Genomic DNA, 26,214 nt, shown 5'->3' on the forward strand with positions numbered 1-26,214 from the left:
GATTCTTTTGTTCACTTGTTCTTTGATTGGGTTGCTGGTTCATCATGCAGTACTTTTTAAAAAGTAATTAATGGATTGATGAATTCAACAGATTCTTGCCGAGGGCTCCTTCTGCACCAAGCACTGTGGTAGATCCAAGACTCTCGTTTGCCGGACACTAGCAAGTGTCTTGGTTTTTGTCCTTATAGAGCTTACACAAGCACACACAACTCCGTACACTGCTAATTCTTTGATTTTACACTGTGGTCAGAGCTATGAAGGGACAAGGGGCTCTGTTAAAGAATCTTGGAGAGGATGCTTCTAAGGGAGGCTTGTTAAGCTGAGAGCTGGTGATGAGCATTTTGGAGTGGGCAGCATGCATAGGAGGTAGGAAGGGATGTGGACATTTGAGGACTCAAAAGAGGACCAGGCCAGGGTGGGAGGTGTAGATGGCACAGAGATTGAAGAGTCATTAGAGCCAGTGAGGGGCCTTCCCTGAAGCAACACTGCCTCCATTCTTTATCCTGAAATTCTAATTTTCTTCACAACACTCAAGGCTGCCGGAAACTACCTTATGTTTTCAAATTAATGTTGTTGTATTTCGTCTTACCCACCTGGGCAGTAAGTTCTGTGAGTGCAGGGACCTTCTGTCTTGCTCGCTGATTCATCCCCAGTGCTTCCAACAGTGCCTGGCACAGCAGGTGCCACTACACAGTAGGTACACATTACACTTGGTGGAATGCTATAATTGAAAATCACCTGCAGAGAAAACTTGAGGCTATAAGGTACTTGATAGCAAAGACTAGGAGGAGGTGCAGCATTACTGAAACCAGAAGACAACACAACATGTTTCCAGATGTGATGTGGTCCTTCAGGCTACCCAGCTTCTTCCAAGGATGTCCTGTGGCTGGGACACCCTTGCAGGGAGACTCTGTTTGATGGAAGGAATGGACAAGAGTTGGGCCATCATCTGTCATGATAGGAAGGATGGCAGAGTCTATGTAGATGTAGCAGGTGTGTGACTTGGGGAGAGAACATGGGATGAACCTGTCAGATGCTTCTCAATGAAGTTCAAGGTGAGGACAACAGGGGAGGAAAAGGTGGGAATGTAGAAAAGTGTGAAACAGTCCTGACCATGGGGAGGGGGCTTACTAGAGAAACCCAGACTTGCTGAGCAGCATGGACTGCCCATGTGAGGCTGGTGGGCCTCCCTGCCTGGACGAGGTGCCTTCGCCTGCAGTGGTCTCAGTGGTCTGGATGGAGGCACGGAGGCCACTGGAGGGCATGGCATAGAGCCCAGTGGTTAAAACCCAGGCCTGACTGCTGGGGTTGAGTCCTAGCTCTGCCACTTACTGCGTTGGTGACTCCAGTTGCCTTATCTATACAATGGGATGCAGTGCTGACCTTACCCCGGTGCCAGGACCAGAGCTGGCCTGGAGAGCTTTTCCAGGTGAGAGGGAGAGGGATAGGGACTTAGCTATATTAGTATCCTGTGGCTGCTGTAACAAATGACCCTGACCTTGGTGGTTTCACGCAACAGAAACTCACCCTGTCACTGTTCTGGAGGCCAGAGTCCCAGATCAATTGCTCTGGGCTGAAATCAAGGTATCAGCAGGGCCATGCTCCCTTCAAATGCTCTGGGAGGGTTGTTCCTGCCTCTTCCAGCTTCTGGGGCTTCCAAGACCACAGCACTTCTTGGCTTGTGGCCAACTTACTTCCGTCTCTGCCTGCATGTGGCCTCCCCTTCTTCTGTATGTATGAAATCTCCCTCTGCCTCTCTCTTAGGAGGCCACTCGGGACTGGATTTAGGGCTTACTGGATAATCCAGCATAGTCTCCTCGTGTCGAGATCCTTCACTTAATTGTATCTGCAAAGGCCCTTTTCCCTTTGAGGGTCACATTTCCAGGTTCCAGGAATTAGGGCTACAAATCTTTGGGTGGAAGTGATCACAACATCTCAAGAGGATGAGGAAGGAAGTGGAGACTTGAGGGGCCTTGAGAAGAAGTAAAAGGAGGAGGTCAGTGGGTTAGAGGACTCGAAGGGGTGTGTCAGAGAATGGTTTCTGGAATGTTTCCGAGGAGCTGAGGGGTGTTTTTAGACACGGGAATGCTGGGAACGGTTACCTCTCCATCAGCAATGGTTGGTCCAGGGCTCAAACCCAGGTCTTCTGACTCCAAGGCCGGGACATCCTCTGGTGCTTCCTGGCTGTTTGCAGACCATTTGGTGGAGATTCTTCTTGGATCATGCAGGAGGAGACTCACAAAGAGGGAAGGGCCCGAGGTCTGCGTGGAGGCAGCACTTCTCTGAGACCAGAGCGCAGCTCCCCCACCTCCCCTGCTTCCCTCAGGGTTCAGTGGGATAGACATGGTTCCTTGCACATGGCAGATGCTCAGGAAATACTTCTGGAATTGAATCATCTCACTTCATGACCCGTTGTGAGATATTCCACTGGAGGTCCTTGTGGGGTGGTGGTCAGTTTTTCAAGGCTTAAAAATAATGCCCATCTCTTTCCCTTCCAAGTTCTAAGCTATTTTAAAACTCTGACCCCCTCCCTCCCTCCCTCTCTTCTTTTCTTTCTCCCTTCCTCCCTCTCTTCCTTCTCTTCCTTCCATTTCTTCTTCCATATGGATTAAGCATTTGGTCCATGCCAGGGACTGTGCGTGCGTGCTCTCCCTCCGAGGCTCTCAGCACGGTCTGTGATGCTCGGACTGTGACTGTTTCCCATATCAAATCCTGTCCCTTTGGTGGCGCAGGCCTGGCGGCACCAGGTGAACCACAGAAAGCACGTCTGGGCTGGGTCTCAAGGGCCATTAAGACTTGTCAGAATGTGCATGGGGCATTTCCAGCAGGGGGAACGAGTGCCAGAGGAATACGTGCAGGAGACTGGACACGTGGGTGGTGGTGGGGAAGAGGCCTTACTCTCTGAAAGAAGGTCCTTGTGGACCCTTGAATCTCTCCTCACTCCAGCCCCATGATACAGATAACCCGTGTCCAGGCCCTTCTACCTTTCTGGAAGGATCAGTATCAGAGTTCACCTGGAGCACCAGATGGTTGGCAGGAGCAAAGGTCAGCTAAGGTGGACAGCAGCCCTGTCCTCAAACTGGATCCTCGCTTCTGGATTTCCTGACAGGTGGTGGGTTCCTGTGCAGCACCCGACATGGCGGGGTTCTTACGGAGTTTGTAAAGGGGCCGCTGGAGAGCAGAGCAGAGCAGAGCAGAGGGAACGCCTGCTGGGTTCCCACGGCAACTCTCACTGTCACCTTCCAGCAAGGTGAGGGTTTCTTGAGGAGTTCTGTCTGACAAACACCTTCTGTTCTTTTGGCAAGTGTTTACTGTGCTCTCCCTCAGCGCTAGGCATGATGTAGGCTGGGTGCTGGGGAGGAAGCCAAGAAAAGCAGGGAGCCTGTCCATGCCCACTGTCTACAGGGAGAGAGGGCTCATGCGCCGAGACGCATGGTGCAGGGTATAGCGCAAGGTGGAACCACCATTGCAATGGCAGCTTCCACCCCACCCGTGACACTCAGCATGTGTCTCATTCCGTCCCCAACTGCTCATTCTGCTCAGTTATGGCCAGCGGGGCCTGACTCAATGACAGAGTGGCTTCCTTCAGCGGCCTGGAATGGTGCTCTTGCACTCCTGGACACAGATTAACCATGCCCCGCACGCCCAGGCCAAGCCTGGGTTCCAGGTTTCCTCAACGGCACAGTCCATAGGATTCTCCTCACTCCAGGCACCGGGTGGAATTCAGAAAACATCAGCAAAACTCCAGCCACCCCCGCAGTGATGCCCCTGGGCTCCAGGCCTGCACTGCTGTTGCCCACCAAGGATTGGAGGAAACCCTTGGAAATGCAAGGGAAGGGTAGGTGGGCAGAATCGCCTTAGGGAAAGCTGACTGCTAAGTTGAAACCTCAAGGATGTAAATGCAAGGAAGAGGCATCTCCAGTGAGAGGTCTGCTCTGGCATGTGGATTCCAGAACCCAGAGAAATTCATGTGTGCCCCTCTTCTCTCAAAGAGGAGCTTCTGAGAGACCCCTCAAAAATTGCAGTTTCTGCCGCGGGGCCTTCCCTGGGCTCCAGGACTGACTCCAGGCTCCCTCTTCTCCCTATAGGATATATAGGCTGTTTTCAACCTCTTTTCTTTTGGAGACGAAGTCTCACTCTGTTACCCAGACTGGAGTGCAGTGGCACAATCTTGGCTCACTGCAACTTCCGCCTCCCAGGTTGAAGCGATTCTTCTGCCTCAGCCTCCTGAGTAGCTAGGATTACAGGCACACACCACCATGTCCGGCTACTTTTTGTATTTTTAGCACATACAGAGTTTCACCATGTTGGCCAGGCTGGTCTCGAACCCCTGACCTCAGGTGATCTGTCTGTCTTGGCCTCCCAAAGTGGTGGGATTACAGGCATGAACCACCAGGCACGGCCTGTTTTCAACCTCTTGTTTCAAGTTCCCGTTGCAGCTCCAGATTCTTGGCATCTCAGTGGTGAAGGGAGGGTGGGCCTCATTTGTAACAGGCACATACTAAGGAGTCCAGCTCTACTTTTTGTTTACTTAATAGATTATATTTTAGCACAGTTTTAGATTTGTAGAAATATTGAGAGGAGAACACAGAGAGAGTTCCCATTATCTCCCCTACCCAGTTTACCCTAGTACTCATGTCTTATATTAGCATGCTACATTTGTTACAGTGAATGATCCAATATTGATACATTATTATTAGCTAAAGTTCACAGTCTGTTCAGATTTCCCTCGTTTTTACCAAATGCCCCTTTTCTCTCCAGAGGAAAAGACTTTACCAGGGCCTTACCTTTCTTAGGGGAGAGAACATTTTCCCAGCTCATGAGCTAAGAGCTAACCTGAAGATAAAGCAATTTTCACCTTCCCAGGAAAACAGAATCTTAGAATCTGGATACTGCACAGGATCTTAGTGGTCATCTGGCCCAAATTCTCAGCTAGGGCAGGAATAGTCTCTGGTATGCCTAATGGATGGCCAACCCATTTCTACTTGGATGTTGTCATGGATGGAGAGGGACTGCAGTACCTTCAGGGTTGCTGTTATGGGTGGAATTGCGTCCCCTCACAAAGCTATGTTGAAGTCATAACTCCTGGGCCCAGTGAGTGTGACCTTATTTGGAAGTGTAATCTTTGCAGTTGTAACCTCACTAAGGTGAGGCTATTAGGGTGGGCCTTGATCCAACATGACTGGTATATTCATAAGAAGAGGGAAATCTGGACATAGACACAGGACGGACACCATGTGAAGAGAAGCACACACTGAAATGATGCAGCTACAAGCTAAGGAATACCAAGGGTTGCTGGCAACACCAAGCTGGCATGGAACGGATCCTCCCTCACAGCCTGCAGGAGGAACCATCCCTGCCAACACCTTGACTTTGGACTGTTGGCCTCCAGAACTGGGAGGGAATAAGTGTTGTTCTAAGTCATCCAGCTGATGGTACTTGGCTACATAGGAAAGTACCCTAGGAAACAAGTACATCTCCCTAAGCCACACCTTCTGAACCAGAACCTGAGAGCAGGCCTGGGGAGCTGCATTTTGTATCTTCAGATCGTTCTTGTACATTCTGATGTTTAATAGTTTGAGAACTTCTGCAGGAGAGCAGAGTACCCCAAAGATGCATCCTCTAGTTGGTTCAAAGTTGAGTCACAAGAATCCTCATCTAAGGCTGCAGACCCTCCCTGCTACCTCCCTCACCTTGGGGTTTTTATCCACCAGCAGCCGTTGCCGGCTGGAGGATGCTCCTGAGGACCTTAATTTCCTGGCACAGCTGCCTACCGTTTGCATGAGCCAACACCTTCATCTCAGCCTTCTGGTCTCCGAGTGACACATTTCTGTTGGTTGAAGCCACCCACTTTGTGGTACTTTGTTACAGCAGCAGTCACAGGAAACACATGCAGTTCTCCATCTCAGTGCTGGGCAGCTGACATTCCCAGAGGGTGCATCTGTCCATAACCAGAAATCCATTTATACAGTGTCACATGTGGTAAACATGGTGTTTACTACAAACAGGCGGCTGAATTGCGGTGCCATCCTAATGCAGCCTCTCCTCACCTGCACACTGGTCCCTACGTAGGACTTCTCCCCTCTCCCTCCTGGAGCTCTCCACCTCTTCCCATCTCATCAACAGCACCTGAATCTCAGCCATTGCCATTTCTTTCTTGGCCTCTGCCACCAACTTCACGTCTATCCCTGACCATCCAGTCCATTCACACACCAGCCAGAGGTACCTTTTCAGTGAATCCGGTTGGGCCACCTGTGCTGAAAAGCCTTCACCAGCTTTACCCTGTTCCCTGGTAAAACCCAAATCCCCACCATGGCCTGCAAGACTCCGTGTCAGAAGCCTAAGGCTGTTTAGCCTGGTTTGGTGATATTTTGTGTTCACCTGATCATAATCATCAGATATCTGCAAGGTTGTCATGGATAAGACAGTGGAAACTGGGGCAGTGATGGAAATTTTAGGGATATAAATGTCAGCTAATTATGAAGAAGGCCTTTCTGCTTCTCTAAGCTCTTCTATAAGGGGAGTTAGCCTGGAGGGGCAGCTAGCTCCCCATTGTGGTGGGTGCACATGGCAGAGGCTGGGGACTGCCTGGCAGAGAAGATATTGAGAAAACCCAGGTCTTGATTGGAAAGGTGACTTAGCTGACATCCAAGGTTTATTCCATTTCTAAAGCCACCTATACATTTTCCATCCTACAGTTGTTTCCTATGATCATCATCTAACCTTCAGGTAGAGCACATTTGCCTTTTCAAATAAGGGTTTCAAATGTTATCTCTCTACCTACCTATCAATCATTCATTCATCCACTAATCCATCCATCCATCTACCCACTCACCCATTCACTTGTTCTTCTACCTACCCATGTGCCCATGCACCTACTCTTTCACCCATCCATCATCCATTTACTCATCTGTCCTTCCACCCATGCATCCATCCACCCATCTTTTTCACCCACCCATTTTTTCATTCATCTATTCATCCATCCATCCTTCTCTCTACTCATCCACCCATCTGCCCATCTATCAATTTGCCCATTCACCCACCTGTCCACCTGTCATCCATCCATCTATATATCCATCCACTCACCCATCTCTCTATCTATCATCCATCCTTCATCTACCCATCCAATCTTCCGTCCAGCCAGTCAGTCATCTATCAACCCATCTATTCACCTACCCATGCATTCCTCCATTCATTTCATCCATATCCATCCATCCATTCATCCATCTATCCCTCCATCTATCCATCCATTCATCCATCTTTCCATCTATCCATTCACCCATCTGTCCATCTATCCATTCACCCTTGCAGCCATCCACCCATCCATCCATGGGTTTAACATGTTTCCCCTGCATCTTCTTTTCTCTGCCATAAAGAATGAGATCAAGAAAGACATGCCAGACATAACAACAGCCACAGCAATGAGAAGTCATGTTTTCCAGCATCTGTTCTGTGCCAGAGACTGGGCTAAGTGCTTCATGTACTGTTTTGAGACAGTAGGACAGATGGTACAGCAAGGACTCTGGAGCAACATGTCACGGGTTCAAATCCCAGTTCTGTCATTTAATAGTAATGTGACTTTGAACAAGGTATTTTAATTTTTCTGTGCCTCAGTTTCTTTACTTGTAAGAGAGACATTAATCACCTACCTTATAAGACTTTTTTGTGATGATTAAATGGCTTTTATATATATATAGCAATTAAAACAAAGCCTGATCATAAAAGGCACTATTACTAATCCTCTCAGTGACTGTCATTTGTTGTGGGTGATCATATTCTCACATAGCCAACGGGAAACTAGGCTCAGAGACGTCAGTAACCCACCTGAGCTCATGCAGTTCCTGAGGGGTAAAGCTGAAATTAGAAGCTAAGTTAATGTGACTTCCAAGCCCATGCTTCCAAATATAACAAAATTTTACCTTCCAGGAAAAGTTGATTAGGATATGTGTAAAAGAGAGTTAGGAGGGAAGCACAGGAAGGACAGGGAGGATTTGAGGCAGAGAGAGGTAGTTCCACTTCTCCTTTTTGCCTCTTCCGGGGCTGACCGGTCTGTCACAGTCTGGCGGTGGGTGGAGTAGGCAGTGGGCAGTGATGTGGAAACCCCAGGAGGGAAGAGTTAGTGGCATCTGTCTGCATCTTTTGCCCCTTTAAGGAGTAGGGCCTGGAGAGGGAAGGCCCAGTCCCACTTCTAAACATAGAATCTTTAAGAGGAAAATTGTCAGTGAGGAAAGATGCAAACTGCTGACCTCTTATACCTTAGAGTCTAGGTTTTACCAAAGTAGAAATTTAATAGTTTGTCATAAGTCTTATTGGTGTTTTGCTCGTGTAGGTGACTATTTTTACTCTCATTTAACCTCTCATAACAATTCGGACAGCTAATATACTCGGGAGGTATTTTTCTTCTCAAATTTCCATTGTCCATGCTTGCAAATGGATAGTTTATAAACATGATTGATGGTCCCAGAGAGGAATCTTGCAGCATTATCTGTCCATTGGAATTACCTTCTGATGAGGAAAATTTCAGTTTCACTCATACTGGATTGGTTTTGGGGGTCTGTTGTGCTTACACCTGCTACCTTGAAGATGCCAAATTTATATTGTAAAAAAAAATGGCCATGGTGATTTCATTTTCCTTCTGAATTAATTATCCACCATGTTGATTAATGAGTCCTCTTTCAATTTCTGGAAAACATTTGCTGCATGTGCATCAAATTCTATCCTAATTTTGCTCTGACACCTTGCTTGCCATTTGGTGAGAACTTGATTAATTTTTATGTGAAATAAGTAAGAAGAAAGAAAGAAGAATTAATGTCATCTTCTCTCTTTTTTTTTTAATCATCAATAGCTAATCGAAGTATTAATCAGGTCTTGGATAATTTAAGCAGTACTGTTTCCCCTTAGAAAGATGTTATCATCGGCAAACCTATTCCCAAGTTTTAATAGCCTACATTTAGTAAGTGGTTCCTGTGTGCTGGACGTGGTTCTAAACTCCTGTGTGAAGTCAGTCACTTCCAAGAGGAATATCACTTGGACAGTTTGTATATGTAGCAAAACTGGCCAGAGAAAATATGTTCATCTTTGAAGCACAGTGACAAGATGACATTTTTGTGACCTCGATTTTGCGACCTCAAAAAATAATTGTTCCTGAGAAAGCAGTGGGTGAATCCTGCTAACTTTGCCGAGCTGTTGAAGTAGTAAAGGCACGTGAGAGTCAGAGCCCTGCATATGTAGCCCAAAATGTCTCTGTCCGCCTCATGGGATCGTTAGGGACTTTTAGGGGAGTGGAAAAATATGTGTATTTCATTGTTGTCTGAATAATTAAAAATGGCAAAATGCCATAGGGGGCAATGAAAATTTAACTCTTTACCAGTGAACCTGATTCTGTATGGAAATGAAGAATTCTTAATATTTGTTTTCCTCTCTTGCAGCCCTTTGGGAAATTAATGGATAAAAGTTGGCTTCATTAGTGGCATGGTATTTTAATTGATTTAAAGGGACATTTCTTTTGTGGCTTTGGAACACCCTGACAGTTTTTATCATCGCCTCTTCTGACAGATTATCCATAGTGATTAACATTAAAACTGTTACAGTGAAGAGTGCCTCTGGGACTGTCTTCCCAGGCAACTGGGAAGGTGAGCTGTGGGCACCGACTCTACTCCGCAGCCAGTCTTCTGTGAGAGGGAAGAACCAAGAATGAGGAAACTATTATTATTTAGAACCAACAAAGGGCCAGGCTGTGCTGTGTGCCTTCTGTTTCTTCTCTTCTTTAACTCTGAACAGCAACCTATGAGGGTGGTCCTCATTGTGCTGGTGTGGAAACTCAGTTCTTTACCCAGGCCCCTTAGCTAGCAGGTGCTTTCACAGCAAACCACTGGTAAAGCAACTGGTACAGCACCTGCCGTTTTCCCAACACAAGCAGCCACACATTTGGTTGTGTAACTTAATGAATTAATGAATGATGGATGGAGTGGTCAAGTAAGATGTGTTAGTTTCCTATTCAGCTGTAACAAATTACCACAAACTCTGTGGTTTACCACAATATGAATGTATTATCTTAGAGTTCTGGAGGTCAAACTCCAATACAGGTCTGACCAGGTAAAAATCAAGATGTCAGTTGTAGATAGATCAGTGGGGTGGCTATCATTTACAATAATCCATTGCACATATCAGAATAGCTAGAAGGGAATAATTCTAATGTTTCTAGCATAAAGAAAAGACAAATATTTAAGGTGATGTCTATCCCAATTAACCTGATTAAATCTTGCCACATTAAATGAATGTATTAAATTATCACATGCGCCCAGAAAATGTACATCTGTTACTTGTCAATTAAAAAAAAAAGATGTCAGCTCTAGGGGAGGTTCACTTCCTGGCCTTTTCCAGCTTCTTGAGGCTGCCTACATTCACTGACTTGGGACCCCTTCTTCTATCTCCAAAGTTGACGTCATCACTCCTATGTCGGCTTCCTTCGCTGAATGGCATTCTCCAACTCTGACCCTGCTTCTGCCTGTTTTCCTATTTTAAAAGGCCTTGTTCTTGATCTCAATCTTATGGTCAGCTGATGAGTGGCCTTAATTCCCCTTTGCCATGAAACCTAACATGTTTGCAGTTCTGGGGATTAGACTGTGAATGTCTTTGGCAGGGGCACTGTCCTCCCTGCCACATGAGGCTTCTTTTAAGGTGTGAAATCCATTCTGTATGCCTCAGAGTAGAGAAGGGATTTTGTTTTCTGAGCTTGTACAACATTGATTGTTGAGTTCATTTGACATTTAGCCATATACACACTGCCTTGAGGCAGCTCTTGTGTTTCTTTCTTGCTTTGTAACCTGCAGAGCACTCGTTGCATAGACACATGTTCAATAAGCACTTTTTGAGAAAATGAAAGAAGCAAATGAATGACCTATTGTTTAAAACTAGGCTAGGTTGTGTCTTAAGGGAATGGAAGCTATTTTAATCTAAGATGGTAAAATTTGAGCATCAAAAAGAATAATGACTGTAGTTGATCAAAACCTACCAAATGTATAAAAACCTTCGATTTCACAGTGACGCTATGCAGAGGAAGAGAGGGCTTCCTAGGTTTAGTTAAACATTGGGACTCAGAAGACTCTCACAGGGCACTCGTGGCCTCATCTCCTCAGAAGGCTTGAGGGTCTGCAACACCACTTGCTGTGAGGACAGCATTATTTCCCTGTGGGTGTCCTCACCACAGGTCACACAGCAGCCTACACAACTGTTTGGGGGGCATTTTCCTCCCAGGTGACACAGGTCAGGTTCAGGGAGATGCAATCCACATGAAGCAGGTGCAGGAGTCTTTCTGGCTTAAAATACTCCTACCCCACAGGTGGCAATATCTTTTGTAACAACTCACAGACATCGCCCCCAAGGGTCCCACAAGAGATATGCCCAGTTCAAAGAAGCATCTTCCTCAGGGAGTTACAAGGTACGGCATCCCTGTTAGGTATTTAGTTTATTTACCAGTCTTCTCATCCATGTGTAATTTACCAATCTGGCATTATTTTTTTTTTTTTTGAGACGGAGTCTCACGCTGTTGCCCAGGCTGGAGTGCAGTGGCGCGATCTCGGCTCACTGCAAGCTCCGCCTCCCGGGTTCCCGCCATTCTCCTGCCTCAGCCTCCTGAGTAGCTGGGACTACAGGCGCCCGCCACCGCGCCCGGCTAATTTTTTGTATTTTTAGTAGAGACAGGGTTTCACTGTGGTCTCGATCTCCTGACCTTGTGATCCGCCCGCCTCGGCCTCCCAAAGTGCTGGGATTACAGGCTTGAGCCACCGCGCCCGGCCATTATTTTTGCTAAAAGCCATGTTGCCTGGTAACCTATTTGATGTTCTTCCTCTTAGTACGTTTCTGAGTAAGAGTTAACTAAAGCTCAGATTCTCAGGAAGCTGAGAAAAGTTATATAAACCTTTGCCCTCATGCTAAAACATAACAAAACAAGCTGATAAACAAACAAACCCAAACTCATTATTCACCATTGAAGGCTGCTAGACATCAACCCTTTAATTAAAAAATTGATAAAATACAAGAGAAATAATTATGCAGCTCTCTGAACTTTATGTCAGAGTAACAGAATTGTTGATGAAAGTTCTTTTTGAAGAATTTCAGCTTAAAAATGCAGAAGAAATGATAGAATTAGACAATGTACATTTTTAAACCCCTAATGAAATCATGGATCTAGGTAACAATTAGAAATTTACAGGAAAGAAAAACCATTAAAAAGTGTACAAGGTACATGAATAGACACTTTTCATAAGAAGATATACATGCAGCCAACAAACATATGAAAAAAAGCTCAATATCACTCATCATTAGGGAAATGCAAATCAAAACCACAATGAGATACCACCTCACACGAGTCAGAATGGCTATTACTAAAAAGTCAAAAAATAGGCTGGGTGCGGTGGCTCATGCCTGCAATCCCAGCACTTTGGGAGGCCGAGGGAGGTGGATCACTTGAGGTCAGGAGTTCGAGACCAGCCTGACCAACATGATGAAACCCAGTCTCTACTGAAAATGCAAAATTAGCTAGATGTGGTGGTGCACACCTCTAATCCCAGCTACTCGGGAGGCTGAGGCAGGAGAATCACTTGAACCTGGGAGGGAGCGGTTGCAGTGAGCCAAGATCATGCCATTGCACTCCAGCCTGGGCGACAAAAACGAGACTCCATCTGAAAAAATAAAAAAATAAACAGGTGTTGATGAGGTTGTGGAGAAAAAATAATGCTTATACACTGCTGATGGGACTGTAAACTAGTTTAACCATTGTGGAAAACAGTGTGGCAATTTCTCAAAGACCTAAAAAGAGAACTACCATTTAACCCAGCAGTCCCATTACTGAGTATATACCCAAAGGACTGTAACTCATTCTGTCGTAAAGACACATACACGTGTATATTTATTCCAGCACTATTCACAATAGCAAAGACATGGAATCCACCTAAGTGCCCCTCAATGGTAGACTGGATAAAGCAAATGTGGTACATATACACCATGGAATACTATGCAGCCACTGAAAAAGAGTGAGATCATGTCCTTTATAGGAACTTGGATGGAGCTGGAGGCCATTATCCTTAGCAAACTAACTCAGTAACAGAAAACCAAACACCGCATATTCTCACTTATAAGTGGGAGCTAAATGATGAGAACACATGTACACATGGAGGGGAACAACAGACATTAGGGCCTATCAGAGGGTGGAGAGTGGGAGGAAGGAGAGGATCAGGAAACATAACTAATGGGTATTAGGCTTAATACCTGTGTGACAAAATAATCTGTACAACAAACCCCCATGACACAAGTTTACCTGTATGAAAAACCTGCATATATACCCCTGAACTTAAAAGTTAAGAAAAAAAAATAAGTGGATGTTAAAATCATTAGACGCATGGTTGATAAGAAATATTAGAATGCAGGGATCATGCTGACACTGCTTGAACCTATGGGTTCACCCTAATCTTACCCTGTAGTATGGATATAAAGGAAGCACACAGTACAAATATACTACCACTGTGGGGGATGCTGGAAAACGAAAAATGGAACCAACATATAGTCCAGCCATTCCACTACTAGATATATGTCCAAAAGAAAGGAAATCAATATGTCAAAGAGATATCTGCATTCTCATGTTTATCACAGCACTATTTACAATAACCAAAATGTGAAACCAGCCTAAGTGCCCTAATGAATAAAGAAAATATGGTATAAATACACAATGGAATGTTTTTCAACCATAAAAAAGAACAACTTCCTGTTATTTGAAGCAACATGGATGGACCTAGAGGTCATTATGTCAGGTGAAATCAGCCTGTCACAGAAAGACAGATATCGCATGTTCTCACTCATGTGAGAGCTAAAAAAGTGGACCTTGTGAAGGTATAGAATAGGATAGTGGTTACTGGAGCCCAGGCATGGGAAGGGGTAGGTTTAGACGAAGGAAAGCAAGAATATAAATAAAATATATTTATTACCACTGAACTGCACACTTAAGGAAAAGATGGTGGCCAGACGGGGCGGCTCACATCTGTAATCCCAGCACTTTGGGAGGCTGAGGTGGGCAGATCACAAGGTTAAGAGATTGAGACCACCTGGCCAACATGGTGAAACCCTGTCTCTACTAAAAATGCAAAAATTAGCTGGGCATGGTGGCGGGCGCCTGTAGTCCCAGCTACTTGGGAGGCTGAGGCAGGAGAATCGCTTGAACCTGAGAGGTGGAGGTTGCAGCAAGCCGAGATCGCACCATGGCGCTCTCGCCTGGGTGACAGAGTGAAACTCAGTCTTAAAAAAAAAAAGAAAGAAAGAAAAGAAAAGAAAAGATGGTAAATTATATATGTATATTTTGTCTCAATTTTTAAAGGTCACTCAAAAAAAGAAGTAAAACCAATTGAATGAAGATCTTCGATCTAACTGTTAGTTTACAGGAAATACAGGGAATAGAGAGAGGTACGGTGACACCCATGGAAGCAACTGGTCAAATCCAGAACATGGGACATTCTGCAGGATGGTGGCCTGACTTCCCTAATACATCAATGCTGTAGAAGGAAAGATGGAAGGCCAGAATGTTCTAGAATAAAGGAAACTTAGCTGGCATTATGGGATTTTGTTTGGTTCTTGAATTAAATGTTCAATTGTAAAAAGACATTTTGAGACACTTGAGGTAGTCTGAATAATGACAGATACCTAGACATTTCTACTTATTGGGATTGTTTTAATTTTTTTTTTATTTTGAGACAGTCTCGCCCCTGTTGCCCAGGCTGGAGTGCCATGGCCCAATCTTGGCCCACTGCAACCCCCGCCTCAGCCACCCGAGTAGCTGGAGTTACAGGTGCCTGCCACCACACCTGGCTAATTTTTGTAGTTTCAGTGGAGACGCGGTTTCACCATATTGGCCAGGCTGGTCTTGAACTCCTGGCCTCAATTGATCCACTCCCCTTGGCCTCCCAAAGTGCTGGGATTATAGGTGTAAGCCATTGCACCCGGCCTGTTTTAAATATTTTATATATAATAATGACAGTGTAGGGAGTCACACTCTACCTCTGCCCTCTTAGGGGTCCCAGCTGGGCCTGAGAATTAAATTGACAAGAGATAGATTAACAGGAAAACAACATGCAAATTTAATATAAGTTTGACATGACACTGGAGCCCACATAAGGAAATGAAGACCCAAAGACGTGGTTAGAGGTGAATGGTAATATGCTGAGCTGGACAAAGAATAGCACGTTGTGAAAAAACAACTAAATTATGTGGTGAGGCTAAAGGCAGGTAAGAATTATTTTACCAAGATCTATTTTTATAGAATTATGTTGGTCTCAACTTTTCATGCTTGATGATAAGAATGTTGCTTTCCTTCCAATATAGGGATGGCATCCTTCATGTGGGAATTTCATCCCTCTACTTTTAAGAAACAGGTTGGACCAGGCGCGGTAGCTCACGCCTGTAATCCCAGCACTTTGGGAGGCTGAGGCGGGCGGATCACGAGGTCAGGAGATAGAGACCATCCTGGCTAACATGGTGAAACCCCGTCTCTACTAAAAAATACAAAAAATTAGCTGGGTGTGGTGACAGGCGCTGATAGTCCCAACTACTCGGGAGGTTGAGGCAGGAGAATGGCATGAACCCGGGAGGCAGAGCTTGCAGTGAGCCAAGATTGCACCACTGCACTCCAACCTGGGCAATAAAGTGAGATTCGGTCTCAAAAAAAAAAAAGAAACAGGCTGAAGCTCAGAGTGATCTGGTATTTGCTAGTTTGTTTGTCTTTGGAGGCATCTTTAGCTGAAAATAGTCAGTATGCCAGAACACCACATTTTGGGGTAGTATATTTTACCACCCTTTATCAACAAGGTTAGGTAAAGTAGATATGCATGTACATATTCATGTAGACAAGTTACTTGATACATAGACATACACACATCTATCTGTCTGTTGATCGGTCTGTCTACATATAACTCCTTGACAGTTAAAGAAGCACGGTGAGGTGTTTATAGGTAAAATGACAGATCTGATATTTGCTTTAAATTGCTCACACATGAAAGGCAGTAGAGAAAACAAGATTGGTCAATATTGACGAGTTTTGAACCTGGTTAATGTGGAAGTCATATATTGAAGCCCTTGCAAATTTTATAATAGTTTTCTTAAAACCCTTGTATTTTTACAATCGTACACCATTCAAATGATCAAAGATGTTTGACATGGTGGAGGGTGGGGCTAAGTGTGAGGATCCTGATGTATGGCTGGGGGTCTCTTCTGGAAAGCAGTTTGTCTGGAAGTGCCAGGAGACTTACGGATGTCGCTGACATCTGACCCAGCAGTTCCTCTCGTGGGAATCCGTACTGAGGAAATTACTGTGAATATCAAGAGCTCTGTAAAAAGTGATTTGCTTCAGGATTATTTTAGATTTTGAAATTTGCAAGTAATCCAAATGTGCAACAATAGAAGAATGGTCATTGAATGGTGCTGTATCACATGACAAAATATTTTGCAACCCTTATAAAGAAGCATTTAGTTTTTAAATACCACTGGAAGATACCTATAACAATGTTAATTGGAAAATAGCAATGTTAATTGGAAAAAAAAGGATAAAATTGTACCTGCATGCATCTGTGTAAATAGTGGACATTTATGAAAAAATATGCATAGAAAAAAGGCTGGAAGGAAATATGACAAAATGTCTTCATTAGTTTGAATTGAATCATGACCTTCTACTGTAAAGACATGCAGCACTATTTACAATAGCAAGGACTTGGAACCAACCCACATGCCCATCAATGATAGACTGGATAAAGAAAATGTGGCATATGTACACTATGGAATACTACACAGCCATAAAAAATAATGAGTTCATATGCTTTGCAGGGGCGTGGGTGAAGCCGGAAACGCTCATCCTCAGCAAACTAACACAGGAACAGAAAACCAAATACTGCATGTTCTCACTCATAAGTGGGAATTGAACAGTGAGAACATATGGACACAGGGAGGGGAACATCACACAGGAGGACCTGTCAGGGGTGAGAGAAGGAAGAGCATTAAGACAAATAGCTAACGTATGAGGGGCTTAAAACCTTGATGACGGGTTGATAGGTGCAGCAACCACCATGGCACATGTAAACCTATATAACAAACCTGCACGTTCAGCACATGTATCCCAGAACTTAAAGTAAAATAAAAAGTAATAATAAAATAACAAAATGCCTTCATTAGTTCTGATTGAATGATGGATTCACAGTGAATGAAATCTTTTTCTATTTGTCTTTATTTTCCAGACTTATTTTTACCATGAACATAAATTATTTTTTTTCCTATGTAGCTTTTCTTAGCTTTATAGAGGTATGATTAATATATCATAAAATTCACACATTTTAAGAGTACAGTCTGATGTGTTACTGAAAGTATATACAGTTTTGCAACTACCACCAGTCAAGTTTCAGAACACTGTGACTCTGTGAACTGCCTCATACATATTTTCAAGTAGACTTTATTTTTAGAGCAGTTTTAGATTTACAAAAAAATTGAGAAGATAATACAGATAATTCCCATATATCCTGCACCCAGGTTCCCCTATTATTAACATTTTCTATTATTATGTTACATTTGTTAAAATTAACAAACCAATGTTGATACAGTGTGATCATGTATCAGTTGTCATCAAAGTCCATGCTTTATTCAGATTTTCGTAGTTTTTAATCTAATGTCCTTTGTTCTGCTCTGGGATTCCATCCAGGATATGACATTACATGTAGTAGTCATGTCCATAAATTAATTTTTAATGGGAAGAAAAGTAAAATAAACTTTATTTTTAAATCCTCCAAATATATTAGCTATCCATTTTTCCCTTGGTTTCCTTGTCGTTGTTGACTTGTTACTTGTTGACAAAAACATGTCTTATACATTCCTTTTTGTACATCATGTGGTACCTTACAAATTTACTAAGTAAGAGTCAGCTAACGGCCTTCAATAATTGGATGAAGCAGAAGTGAGCGGGGAAAGGAAGAAAAGGAGGACAAAGAAAGCCCTTGCCTCCACATAATTTAAAACCTCAGAGCTTTGAAAGACCGTTGGTTTCTGTTGCAATTTCATGTAATGGACTTCTTTTGGTTTTTGTGTTTCCTAGGTTGGAGATTGCAACCCTGAATCGAGCAGATGCAGATCTGGAGGCTTGTCGAACACAAATCAGCAAGGATATCATTGCCCTTCTACTGAAAAATCTCACCAGCAGTGGCCACCTCTCACCCCAAGTAGAGAGAAAAATGAGTGATGTTTTCAAAAAGCAGTTTATGTTGCTGGAAAATGAAATACAAGAGGAGTACGATCGGAAGATGGTGGCATTGACAGCTGAATGTGACCTGGAAACAAGAAAGAAGATGGAAAACCAGTACCAGAGAGAGATGATGGCAATGGAGGAAGCAGAAGAGCTGCTGAAACGTGCTAGTGAGAGGGTAAGACAGGTCTGAAAGGAAGGCATTCACTTCCCTTTCTCTCAGGGATTTGTCATTTATCCATCTACCCACTCATCTGTCCATTTGCCGCCTCCATCCATCTACCTGTCACCCATCCAACCATCCACCCATTCATCTATTCACCCTTTCATTCATTCATGCAACCATTCCCACCATCCATCCATCATCATCTATCCATCTACCCATCCACCCATTCACCCACTCATCCACTCATCCATCCACCCACTCATCTATTCATCTATGCACCTGTCCATCCATTCACCCACTCATTCACCCATCTGTCCATCTACACATCCATCTATCTGTTCATTTATCCACCTACTCATTTATCCATTCACCCTCCCATCCATGCCACCCATCACCCATCCAACCATCCATCTACCCATCCACTCATTCCCCATCCAGCCATCTACCCATCCACTCATCCATTTACCCATTCACCCATGCCTCCATCCATCTACCTATCCACCTGTCTGCCCATTATCACTCATCTACCCATCCATCTGTCCAGAATTCATTAGCAAAAATGTGTTGATTACTTACTGTCCGTCAGGCATTGGGTTAGGCAGTGAAGGTATAGGGAACAATGAGACATGGTTCTTCCTTTCAAGAAGGTCATAGTCTTATAAAAAAAATCTATACACATAAAAAATGAGACTTTATTCAGTTGTGTTATAATAGAGGTATGTTCACAGTGCTATAGAATTCATGGGTAGAGAAGAAAGGCTTCATTCATAGCAGAGCACGTCTGTAGAGGGCATGGTTCACAGAAAGTTGTGATGTCAGAGTGCATGTGTCCCCCTCTGGACTATAGCCTGTTAGGTTACAGTTCTCTCCAGCACAGGCTCTAGAGTCAGAAAAACCTGGACTCACAGTCTAGTACATTCCAGCTCTGTTCCTGAAGGCCTTAATTAGGCACTACAAGTCTAATGGCAGCCACCTCTCAGGGTGGGTGGGAGAAGCAATGTAGGAAAAGCAGCTGCCCGGCACCTATGGGCTGCAGAAGGCTCTCAGCTCACAGTGCTCAGCTGGAGTTCTCATCACTCAGCCTTCCCAGGGCTGGCCCAGATTGCTCAGAAGTCAGCTCTTGTTTTTCCAAAAGTTGTGTCACTTGCTGCCTTGAAAGAACTAGAGTTTTTTCTGAATGTACAAAATCAAACCTGATTTCTGTTTTCCTCTGTGAAAGAGATGGCTTATTCAGTTCATGTGACCTGAGCCTGCAAATCCTGTTCTGAACATTTACTCCCCTAGGGAGGGCTTCCAACTACTTAAGAACAAGCTTCTGAACTCAGCTTCCCTTCCGCAGACTGTGGCCATCTACAGCTGTCTTGTTAACAGCTCGTGACTCACAGATGGTCATCTGTAGTCAGATGTGGGATGAGCAGTAAAGAAAAGGGGCGAGGTCCTCACTGTCCTGCCCGCATCTGCTCCCTTGCTCCTGGGGCCTCCCTTGCCTTCAGAACCATCTCATTTTAGGGTGTGGCTTGTGTACTCTTTGGCTGTCCTGTCCTGGTTTCCTGTGGCTGCCCTAATAAATCACCACAAATTTAGTGGCTTAAAACAACAGAAATTTATTCTGTTATATAATAGTTCTGGAGGCCAGAAGTCCAAAATCTAGTTGTCGGTAGGATCCTTCCGTGTTCGGTTCAGCTTCTGGTGGCTCCAGGTGTTCCTGGGTTGTAGCTGCATTACTTGAATCTTTGCTCTGTCTTCCTGTGGACTTTTCCCGGGTAACCCTCTCATCTCCTGTCTCTTATAAGGACATTTGTCATTGAATTTAGGTCCCACCTAAATAATCCGGGATGATCTAATAAGATCTTAAATTAATTTCATGTGGAAAGACCCTTATTCCAAATAAGGTCCTGAGGTTAGGATCTAGACATACCTTTTTTAGGGGGTGGGGGTGTCACCATTCAGTCCACTGCAGCCTCCCTCACCGACACTGGCCTCTGATGCCCTGTCTATGACTGTGCTGGTCAACATCACGCATCCTTGAACCGGGCCCTTAGGAAGAATGTATTGAATGCACTGTTCGGTGATTCAGCCTCTAAATGATCCCATTATCTCTCTTTTGATTCCTTCCAGAATCTGTTACAATTTTTTTTTGTTGTTGTTCTTTGAGATAGAGTCTCACTCTGTCACCCAGACTGGAGTGCAGTGGTGCAGTCTTGGCTCACTGCAACCTCCACCTCCTGGGCTCAAGTGATTCTCTTGCCTCAGCCTCCTGAGTAGCTGGGATTATAGGCGCCCGCCACCACGTCCAGCTAATTTTGGTATTTTTAGTAGAGACAGGGTTTCACCACATTGGCCACACTGGTCTCGAACTCCTGACCTCAGATGATCCGCCCACCTCGGCCTCCCAAAGTCCTGGAATTACAGGCATGAGCCACCATGCATGGCCATTTTTTTTTACCTTTAAAAATAATACATGCTTAACAAGGGAGGCCTGGACAGTACCTTAAGGCAGCAGTCAGCAAACAAGGACACACAAGCCCAATCTTGCCCAGCTTGTTTTTGTGTGGCCCACAAGTTGAGTATGTTTTTTACATTTTTAAAGAGTTTTAAAAATCAAACACACAAACAGAAAGAAGAGACCTCAGATGGCAAAGTCTAAAATATGGCTCCTTACAGAAAGCCTATCTGATTTCAGATCCAAAGCTGAAAAAGAAAAAGCCCTGGAAAAAAAAAAAAAAAAAAAAAAAAGGAAGCCCATCCCACCACTCAATGGCAGAGGAACATTCATTTGGCCCATTATTGAGTTCCTACTGTATACCTAACCCTGGAGATACAGGGATGGCTCAGGCCGCCTTCACAGCTGCCCTCAGGTGCCAGCATACATTTTAGCCTTTTGCTTTATCCATTTGTTTTTACAAAGTAAGGATTATGCAGTTTGTATAATTGTATATGTTTCTTGTTTTCACTTTACATCACAGTATACACATTTGCTGATTTTATTAAATACTCTTACAAAATATGATGTATAAAAATAACAGCTCATTCTTCCTTAGCATGCACAGTGTGTCTGGCATTGTTCTAAGCACATCCCATTGACCGTCTCTTTATTGTTCCCAATAACTCAGTGAGGTAGGGACTGAGAGGATCTCAACTTTGACAGGTGAGGAAACTGAGCTGGGGAAGGTTCACCAACCTGAAGCCAGTCAGCCGCATGTTCGGCAGCACGCCCCCAACCACTGTGCACACTGCCCCCTCCTGCAGTGGAGGTTACATGCCTCTGCTGTGTGCCCCATGTGAACCCATCCTATGGGGCATCTAGAATGTTTCCAGTGCCTTTGCGGTCAAAAGACTGCCTGGGGCAATGCTTTTTTATGTGGAGAGCATGAGGACAGGATGCTGGGACTATGCCCTGCTCCCATCTGTCACACAGTCCCTCTCCTCCTCAGGGCTTCCTGACCCTGTATTCTCCATGACTTTTCTGCAGCCTCTCTCCCACCCACACCACCTTGCCCACCAGCGTGCAGTGGGTGGGCACCATCACTCTCGATTTCCTAGGTTACCCTTTTCAAAGACAAGCAGCCACCTTATTTGAACCAGTCTGTTTCCAGAAATAGTATCTGAGCTGCAGAATTTAATAGAAATAGTTTCCTTCCAGTCCATGCAAGTGATTCCATCTCACAAAACCACAGACTACTTTATAATTATCCATCATGTGTTATAGTCATCTTTAAATAAAATACATAAAAATATTTTGGATGTATTATTCCACCAAGAATCGGTTTTAAAAAAAGAAAAGCAAAAGGAGCAGTATCAGCTTTCCTGAGTAAAGTTTAGTACAATACTGAGTAAAGTTTAGTACGATACTGAGTAAAGTACAGTCATCCCTCCCCCGATACCCAGGAAGCATTGGTTCCAGGACCCTCCCCACCGTCCCACCCCATGGATACCAAAATCCACAAATTCTCAAGTCTCTGTTTTAAAATGGTGTCAAATTTGCACATAACTTACACAAATGCTGTTGTATACTTTAAATCATTTCTATTACTTGTAATACTTAATATGATATAAATGTTATACAGTTATAAGTAGTTTATATAAGTGCTGTATAAAAAATAGTACTGTGTTGTTTAGGGAATAACAAGGAAAAAAAAGTCTGTATATGTTCAATACGCACAGAAATTTTTGACCTGCAGGTGGTTATATCCATGGGTGCAGAACCCACAGATACAGAGAGCTGACTGTAATTAGTGGAGAGCTGAAATGTGTTCATATTATAATATTTAAATGCATATATAATGCCTTATAGTTCTCAAAGCATTTCTCCATTGAGAAGCCCTGGGGAGAGTATTGGGGGATATAGGCACGGATGGCAGGTAGCTGGGGATTATTTCCTCACTCTTTTCCTCCAGTAGGCACATTGCCCAGTCACCCTGGGTCTCCTTTCCCCATCCTTAAGACAGGGATAATCACGAAACCTGAGGTCTTAGAGGGCTGTTGTGAGAATAAGTAAGTTAATTCTCATATAGTATCTCAGCCATTGCTCGGCACAGAGTCAACCCTGGACAAGGGTTTACTATGATTCATAACTGAATGTAATTTTTAAAGATGCCCGTGGCATAGAACACAGAATGTGAACTCTTTCTACTTGAAGGTGGGCAAACCGAAGCCCGGAGGGGAAGTGACTGGCAATCCAGCTTCCCGCATCCGGTTCAGAGCTGGGTCCTTCCTCTGGGGTTCGTCTTCTCTACCCAGGCTCTCCCCGCTGCTTTTCTGCCACTTAAAGTGGAGGCCCAGTAGATGTCTTGTCCTGGGCTGCCTGAGGCTTTCTAACCCCTGTGTGAGTCTTTGTCCTAAAGGAAGAGATTCCTTCAGCACGAGAATTCTGACATTTTCACCGTTTCTGATTATTTGTTTTTATAAAATATTTTTACAATGTACCTGTCTTGCTAAGTTGAGTACGGGGAGTATGACAGCACAGTCAAGGCTTTTGAGCGGGATTTCACTTTGTAATGCTGTAGAGTCAATATTATGCACAGCAGCTGCTCCAGCCAGCCTGATACAGGCCTGTGCTTCTCACACTGGAACTTCTGTACCCTCCCTTCAGGTTTATCCCCCCGACTCCCTCCATGGGACACTCCCTCCATGGGACACTTGCTTTTCTAGGTGTTGGAAACCATAGGATACATGTGCCTTATCTCCCTGAAGTCTATTTTATTGAGAAGTTCAATAAGGTGTTGGGGGTGAGTAATCATTACTTTCACATTCCTTTATAATGCACATTTGTGGCCAGGTGTGGTAATGCCAACACTTTGGGAGGCCGAGGCAGGTGGATTACCTGAGGTTAGGTGTTTGAGACCAGCCTGGCCAACATGGTGAAATCCTGTCTCTACTAAAAATACAACAATTAGCTGGGCGTGGTGGTGGACGCCTGTAATCCCAGCCAGTCGGGAGGCTGAGGCAGGAGAATCACTTGAACCCAGAGGGCGTCAGTTGCAGTGCGCCAAGATCGAAGCACTTCACTCCAGCCTGGGTGGACGAGTGAGACTCTATCTCAAAAAAAAAAAAAAAAAAAAGCATATTTGTTGACAATATTTAAAATGTAAACTGTTATATAAGAAAACCCAGATTTCCAACTAAAGGATGGGAAGACTGAGCTGTGTTACGTCCGTATTCCTGCGGAGCCCTTTGGTGGACGGGATAGAGGCTGCCCCTACAAGCAGGGCTTGCTCTTTGTCCCAGTCGCTAGTACTTCCTAGTGCCTGTCACATCAGGGCAGCTTCACTAGTTTGCAAACATGACCTCCCCTACTTGGCAGGCCGGGGGGTGTACCTCTCCTGCTTTAGGGCTTAGTTTTCTCATCTCTGTCACAGGAGGTTGAACTAGGTCAGGGGTGGAACTAGCATCTGCAAGGCTCTGAACTCCCATTCGGAGTGGGCATGAGAGTCCTGTCCACATGTATTTTAGAGAGTGTTTCACTATGGCACAAGTACATTATTGCCTCATACTTTATTCTTCTGCAGACATATAATTCTAAAAAAAGGCCCCAAAGTTTTATTTTAGGATTTGTGTGTGTCTGCTTTTTATCTTGTCTGTGAGAAGCTAAATGGAAATTACCCCTTATTTCATTTCTATTAATTAGAATAAATTGAAGTTTGTGACTTGTCAAATTCTATACTGTCCAAAAAAGGTCACTTTGATGGATGAACCGACATAACTGGGCACCAGCTAGTCGTTCGTAGCGGAATGCCCCTGCGGTGCCCAGACTCAGGGTCCTGACACCCTCCTGGTTGTTGGTGAATTGCATCCTTTGATTTAGATCAAGTCAGTTGTGAATACCATTTCTCTGATATAGAGTGACTCATTTTGTCGAATCTAATCCTTTGTTATGAAATCAGCTTTTTAAAAAGACTGAATTGTTCTTTGGGGGGCAAGGCAAACCGTTGGTATGGGCATGGGTCTGACAGAGTTGCCAAGAGGATGCATGTAAAAACCTTTGACTTCTAGCCTTGTGGCCCCTGCTGTCATCCACTAGGCTTTGCTGTGAGCACCTGCAGGGCAGGGGATGCCATGTGTTGGCCCTTGGACCTCTTTGGAAGGCTCCAAATAATGTTTCTCTTTCTGGCCCAGATTCTGAACAAATCAAACAGTAAGTAAAAGGAGCTGGAGAGACAGAGAAAGCTAGAGATCAGCATATCACCTTTATGAGCTTCTGTGAGTTATTGGAAGTGGAGGTGAGCAGGTCTGCGACTTGGGAAATTGGGGAGCAGGTGATGCTATTTACTGCAACCAGAGAATTCCGGTGGGTGATAGAGCATTCCGACCTCGTTTAGCGTGAGGGAGCTCTGGCCCTTGCCCTCTGCACTGGAGCCCCTTCTGCCTTCCCTGGGCCTCTGCTCAGCCCAGCTATGGCATGATGCCACACCTGCCTGCTTCCCAAGGCCAGGCCTCTATTGGCCATTTGGGATGGCTGTACCCACGCCTCCTGCACATGTAAGCCTTTCCCTGCCTTCGCTTCACCAACAAGCTCCACTGTCACTGCCTGTGTAGTTTCAGAGCTTGGGGCCTGGACACTTGCTTTCAACATCCTTCCTCCCCTGCTGAGCATGAGTGAGAATTTGGGAAAACTCTTCCCTTCTCTGAGCTGTGTTTCTTCTCCTATAAAATGGAGGGTGTCCGTTTTCTATTCCTGCCTAACCAACCACACACATTGAGTAACACTGTCTCAGTGTCCATGGTTAGGAGTCCGGGCACAGCTTCACTGTGACCTATGCTCAGGGTGTTGCAGGCTGGCAATCAAGGTCTTGGCTGGGCTGCATTCTGCTCTGGAGCTTGGGGTCCTGGTCCAAGCTCATTCAAGCTGTTTGCAGAATTCACTTCTTTGTGGGTACAAGACTGAGGCCCTCAGCTCCTAGAAGTTTCCCTTCTACGTAGACAGTTTACAGCATGGCTGCTTGGTTCTTCAAAGCCAGCAGGAGACGGTCTCTGTCTTTAGGAAGGTTCCAGTGCTTTTAAGGAGTCAGGCCCACCCAGAAGAGTCTTCATTTTGATTAATTCAAAGTCAACTGATTAGTGACCTTAATTACATCATCAAGACACCCTCAGCTTTGCCATATAATGTAAACCAACCACAGGAGTGACTTAATCAGATTTATTCCCATGCTCAAAGGGAGGGAATTTATGTGGCGTGTGTATTGGGGACTGGGACTCAGGGTCCATTCTAGAATCCCGCCTACCCATGTGGAGTGAAGAGCAGCTCCCTCTGAGGGCATGAGTCTTACTGAGAAATTGCGGGGAG

The 26,214-nt window shown here is 44.6% G+C and overlaps 1 protein-coding gene across 9 annotated transcripts in view; it reads left to right on the plus strand.

Annotated features, from left to right (window-relative positions):
• The window catches only part of EVC2 (EvC ciliary complex subunit 2), a 188,209-nt gene that overhangs the window by 52,012 nt on the left and 109,983 nt on the right, over positions 1 to 26,214 (plus strand). For all 9 annotated transcript variants that reach the window (XR_012434648.1, XM_065544758.2, XM_074039405.1 and 6 more), the window contains one exon: positions 18,119 to 18,443. Coding sequence is in view for 8 of the 9 variants with exons in the window: in XM_065544758.2 (XP_065400830.1) it covers positions 18,119 to 18,443 (325 nt within the window). In the remaining variant the exon portion in view is untranslated. The remainder of the gene's footprint in view (positions 1 to 18,118; positions 18,444 to 26,214) is intronic.

The sequence above is a fragment of the Macaca fascicularis genome, chromosome 5 (genome assembly GCF_037993035.2).
Source record: "Macaca fascicularis isolate 582-1 chromosome 5, T2T-MFA8v1.1".
Classification (NCBI taxonomy): domain Eukaryota; kingdom Metazoa; phylum Chordata; class Mammalia; order Primates; family Cercopithecidae; genus Macaca; species Macaca fascicularis.